Source organism: Gymnogyps californianus, unplaced genomic scaffold (assembly GCF_018139145.2).
Source record: "Gymnogyps californianus isolate 813 unplaced genomic scaffold, ASM1813914v2 HiC_scaffold_77, whole genome shotgun sequence".
In the NCBI taxonomy this organism is placed as follows: domain Eukaryota; kingdom Metazoa; phylum Chordata; class Aves; order Accipitriformes; family Cathartidae; genus Gymnogyps; species Gymnogyps californianus.
This window is the reverse complement of record NW_026114470.1, coordinates 224,674-230,673: the sequence shown is the minus strand read 5'-3', so window position 1 is coordinate 230,673 and position 6,000 is coordinate 224,674. Positions and strand designations below refer to the sequence as shown.

The following is a 6,000-nucleotide window of genomic DNA, read 5'->3' as shown; positions in this document are numbered from 1 at the left end:
ATAGGACAGAAAGGAATGAAAAACAATGATAATGATAATGATAATAATAATATGACAATAGCAATACTAAAAGAATTAAACTATACAAAGCAAGTGGTGCACAATGCAATTGCTCACCACTCGTTGACCGATGCCCAGTTAGTTCCCGAGCCGCGATCCCCCCTCCCAGTTAACTCCCCCCAGTTTATATACTGGGCATGATGTCATATGGTATGGAATATCCCTTTGGCCAGTTTGGGTCAGCTGTCCTGATGGTGTCTCCTCCCAGCTTCTTGTGCCCCTCCAGCCTTCTTGCTGGCTGGGCATGAGAAGCTGAAAAATCCTTGACTTAGGATAAACACTACTTAGCAACAACTAAAAACATCAGTGTGTTATCAACATTCTTTTCCTACTAAATCCAAAACATAACACTATACCAGCTACTAGGAAGAAAATTAACTCTGTCCTAGCCGAAACTAGGACACTCCTCTTTTTAAAAGAAAAAAACAGAACACCCTAATAAATGATATTATTACTTTTTTTTCGATGATTGCAAAGGGAAAAAATGCTTCTGAGCTGTTTCCTGCAGTTGTGAAGAATGTTGCCAGTAAAAATATTGAGGTATTCCTATAGCTCATTAAGCATACTGTTATGGAAGATCTGTTTATGAAAATGTTATCTAATTTTATCTGACTTCAACATAAACCATAAAATATCTCTAATTTTTTTACTAGAATTTCTCAGGGTTTAATTTCAATGACAGCATTATGGAAATAGTTTAATGTGTAAATAAAGGAAACCTACTGGGTGATTGGGAGGAGAATAATAACTATTTACACTTAAATTGATTGATTAGAGAGTTTGTGGAAGCATGTGGTGCAACATTCTTCTGAAAAAAGTTTACTATCGTTTGAGTGGGGATTGTGCTACATCGTATTTGAAAACATATTGCAGATCAAGGCTGAGAGGTAAGGGTTGGTAAAAAAAATTTCACTGTACTATTCGTAGTATATTTATAAAAATGGAGTCTCAGCATTAGGATTGCAGAGTGAGATCACTAACTCAATTAAACAAGTCTCTGTAGGAATTAATGATTAGACAAAATGTGATGTTACTAATAAAGCATGTTTAAAATAATGTTTTGTTCCACAATACTTAAATGTTGGTTCTTTTGATAATTTAGAGATTTTTTTTTTTAATGCTTTATTAATGTGAATGCCTGTGATTCTAGAAGATTACAGAAAAGTAGGTTTCAAATATCAGAATCTTTCAGAAAGATGTGACTATTGGAGGGGGGAAATAGGTCCCATCTTGAGCAGAGAAGAAATTTTTGCTAATATGCAGTGTAATTCCAAATTTCTGGGTTACTTTTATTTATGTTTTATAAGATATGGAGACTTTAAACCAAGATCATACACACATCTTGGGAATATGCCCTTACTCATTTATTTTCTATGAAGAATTGTGGAAGGAGTTATATGAAGGGGCAGACAAGAACAGTTTAAACTTCCTATAAAAGCAGCTGATGGAGAACCTGAGTCAGAATCATCTGTGATAGGAGTTAATTTCTTGAGACAAGTTGCTTGACTAAATTTATTCAAATTGCACTAAATTGTGTGACTTTGGATTAATTAAAAGAAGACTTGTTTAATAAGCATTTTCAGTACTTCCATAGATAAAAACAATAGCAGAAATATAAGTTTTCTTTCTGGCTGTTTACCATCCATTTTATTTTAGCAGCATATGTGTCTGTTTTTGCACCAATATCAGGTGTCAGACACAAAGTAGCTTGCTTCTGTATCTTTTTTCCTAATAAGAAAGCAAGAAAAAAATCCATCTTGGACTAGTGAAAATTTAAGAAAAAAAAAAAAAAACCCAGAAAGTTAAAAAATGGAGATTGACTGCCTTCAACTATGTGTTTAAATCCATAGGCTTACTGTGTGGCTCGAGGAAATCTAAAGCAGCATCAGCATTAGAAAGTTGTACAACCAGAGGCTTTATAAATAAAATGTTACTCTGATGCTCGCTGCCGGTACTATGCATACACTGTCAGCTCTAGTGCAGAGGTGTCAGAGTTATAGTTGATTTGACAAGTGAAACTTGGTTGAAAATAACATCTGTAAGTTTGCAGCTCCAGACAGTATAGTGACCAACAAGCATCAGTTTGAGGATAGCAGAGCAAGCATGCAATGGTATTAGTTAATTCCTACTGCACAGGATCATAATTTTGGACAAATGCAGGAAATAATGGTTGGAAACACTGGGTTTTAAGAAAAGTCAATTGAATGCATGTTCCAATTCTTCCCTCCTCTCCTGGAAATATGTACTTCAGCCCTCTATTATGAATGTGAACAAAAAGTTGCTTTTTTGCTGGATTATGCCACTGAAGATTATATTTCCTGCAATGATGACTTCAGCAAACTCCTATTGTTCCCTAATGTGCTGCAATATAGCAGGTCAGATAAGTCTGTTTTCTTCCTTATTTTATGCTGATGGATAGTAATAGTCAAGTTTGAGTCTAATTTTAGCTTTAAAGAAGTTCTTATTTAGCTACTACTCTAAAACTTTGCTTTTTCCATTCTTTGAAAGAATGCATATATTTGGCTGAGGCCACATACTGAGCTCTAGTAAGTCAAGGAGGCATAAGTGTGCAAAGATGACAAATCAGTCTTTCAGAACTTACTGTATTTAAATAATTTTAGAGGTTGTAACTGCAACTTTAATAATAGGTGATAAAAGGAAAAGGGGCAAAGAATCACATTTTCTATTTTAGTTTAAGATGGGAAATATACATGGACTAGTTAAATATATTCTCTTCCTCTTTAACTTGTGTTTGTAAGTTGAGTACTCTAAGTCTGGTTTTGAACAGATACCTTAAACCAAAGAGGAATGCCTGAAACAGTATTCATCATGAGTGCTTTTAACTGTTAGGGCTGAAGCCGCCAGTCCAACAGAGGCAAGACTGCCCCAGCTCAAGGTTTCCAGTCCAACCAGTAGAGAGGCTGGGAATGTATTCCTGGTAGGTGTGTGCACATACACACCCCCTTGTATGTCTTGTGTGTGTATACACGTACACAACACATACAGATTTGCAGAGGCAGCCACATAAATTGACATAGGGTACTGTAGTGGGTTTGCGTAGCAAGGTTTTGGTAGCAAAGGAGGGGGCTACAGGGGTGGCTTCTGTGAGAAGATGCTAGAAGCTTCCCCCATGTCCGATAGGGCCAATGCCAGCCGGCTCCAAGACAGACCCACCGCTGGCCAAGGCTGAGCCAATCAGCAACAGTGGTAGTGCCCCTGTGATAACATATTTAAGAAGGGGAAAAAACTGCTGTGCAACAGCAGCCGGGAGAGAGAGGAGTGAGAATATGTGAGAGAAACAACTCTGCAGACACCAAGGTCAGTGAAGAAGGAGGGGGAGGAGGTGCTCCAGGTGCCGGAGCAGAGATTCCTCTGCAGCCCGTGGTGAAGAACATGCTGAGGCAGGCTGTCCCCCTGCAGCCCATGGAGGTCCACAGTGGAGCAGATATCCACCCTGCAGCCCATGGAGGACCCCACGCCAGAGCAGGTGGATGTGCCTGAAGGAGGCTGTGACCCTGTGGGAAGCCTGCACTGGAGCAGACTCCTGGCAGGACCTGTGGACCAGTGGAGAGAGGAGCCCACGCTGGAGCAGGTTTGCTGGCAGGACTTGTGACCCCATGGGGGACCCACGCTGGAACAGTCTGTTCCTGAAGGACTGCACCCCGTGGGAGGGACCCCACGCTGGAGCAGGGGAAGAGTGTGAGGAGGAAGGAGCAGCAGAGACAACATGTGATGAACTGACCGCAACCCCCATTCCCTTTTCCCCCTGCACTGCTCAGGGGGAGGAGGTAGAGAATTCGGGAGTGAAGTTGAGCCTGGGAAGAAGGGAGGGGCGGGGGGAAGGTGTTTTAAGATTTGGTTTTATTTCTCATTACCCTACTCTGATTTGATTGGCAATAAATTAAATTAATTTCCCCGAGTTGAGTCTGTTTTGCCCGTGATGGTAATTGCTGAGTGATCTCCCTGTCCTTATCTTGACCCACGAGCCTTTCATCATATTTTTCTCCCCCTGTCCAGTTGAGGAGGGGGAGTGATAGAGCAGCTTGGTGGGCACCTGGCATCCAGCCAAGGACAACCCACCACATGGGCTTATTGAAATCCTTGTCAATTGCAGTTTAACCTATTTTTCATAAGGGAAAAAAAACACCAGTAGTGCCCAGGTGGTCAGTCACCTCATGTCGACTTCTTAGATTGTTCAAGTCTTTATTTACTAGTTGATAATTTAAAGCAGTACTTTGTATTATTAGCCTTCATCTGACTGTATCATTAATTAGGTTATATTGCGGCACCTCAGGGAGTTTCTAATAAAAGAATTACAGTAAATCATAAGACATTTGAGAAGCATGTGAGTACTCCAGTGATATATTAACTCTTCTTCTTTAAAGGAAAATGTTGATGAAAATGTGCAATCTAGGACTTAGTTTTATAGAATTCCAAAACTTTCTGATAATGATGTTCTCTGTGTTTTACTTTTCAGATAAACATATACAAGCTTTTTTATCTGATGCATTATGCAGAGGAGCAGCAAGATCTAGCATTATTGTCCATCAGTACTTTCCAGTGTGCTTTAAAAGTGATTGACTATTAAACAACATTTCATGGAGAATTCTGAGGTGGTATCACAAAAATAAAAAGATCTGTGTAAGTGTAGCCTGGTAAACTGAAGCATGTAAATATCTGCATCTGATAAAGTAGTTTCAAGTTATGTTGTTTACAAAGTTGTGTTTGGTTTTTGGGTTTTTTTGTGCTACCTCAAACCTTGTCACACAGCTAAGCCTGCATGAAGTAAAATTACTTCATGAAAGAAAAGCAGCAGATTGGTGCTCTCAAATTCATGTGCCCAGCATTTAACTTATTCTAGAACATCTTTTCTCTTTCCTAGGTAGTTTATGTATGTAGAAAGAAGACCCTGTTATTACCCTGAACCACCTGTGTTCCTTTTAGTTTGTGTAAGAGATCCTTGTGTACAACAGAGAAGTGGAACATAAGGAAGATAGTAGTACTTTAAAATATTCACTGTTGCACATGCTACTTTCAATAAAAAGCACTGAAGAAATAATATTTTGTGCTGTTTCATTTCAGATTCAGATCACAATGGGGAATGGAATTAGAAAGCAAAAATTAGGATTGCCTTTGAAGTGTGACCGTGGAGGTTTAGAAAGATTTATTAAGTCTCTGTCCTTAAATTTGGCCAGTTTTTATAATAAGAGAAGGTTGTTTTTTTCTTTTTTTTTCTTGTTACACTTCTTGTAAGGCTACTCTAGGTTCATAATTAATTTCTGACATGTCACTGACCCAGACCTTGCATCTTGTTGGAAAATGTTGCAATCGGAGCACCAAGTGTGCAACTGTAGAAGCATCCCACAACTGACTAGAGAGCTTCCAGCTTTTATCTCAATGTCATGTGTACTACCTTTACTATCTGTGACTGCCAGGAAATGCTAAAATTCAAATGACTTTGTATCCTATGTTTTTAATGATATGTGTACAGTGAACACTTCTCATGGCATAACTTTTTAAAAAGCTATGGATAATGGGAACAAAAGGAGAGGGGAATAACTCAAAAGTTGTGGCTGTGAGTAACTCAAAAAAGTGGTGGTGTGGCAAGGAGGTAGACTCCAAGCTAGCTGAGATTTTCAGCAACTAAGTAAATTATGAAGCCTGTTATGGAAGATAGGCAAATGTAATTAATTCTCTCTGTTCATTTTTTGTAACATTTTGTTTCCATTTTTGTAATGAAGATTCTAAAGAGGGAGAAAAAAAACCCTCCACACATAAAGGCGAGTTATAAAGAACTTTGTAGGATACTTTAAACTTCTATAGAATCATTTAGGTTGGAAAAGACCCTTAAGATCATTGAGTCCAACTGTAAACCTAACATTGTCAAGGCCACCACTAAACCATGTCCCTAAGTGCCATGCCTACACCTCTTGAATACCT

At 38.9% G+C, this 6,000-nt stretch overlaps 1 protein-coding gene across 1 annotated transcript in view; it reads left to right on the top strand.

Annotated features, from left to right (window-relative positions):
• Positions 1–525: 525 nt before the first annotated feature.
• The window catches only part of LOC127029115 (AP-3 complex subunit beta-1-like), a 184,332-nt gene continuing 178,857 nt past the window's right edge, over positions 526–6,000 (top strand). Inside the window, 2 exon segments of the mRNA XM_050914761.1 lie at positions 526–600; positions 4,538–4,633. Coding sequence (XP_050770718.1) covers positions 526–600; positions 4,538–4,633 — 171 coding nt within the window.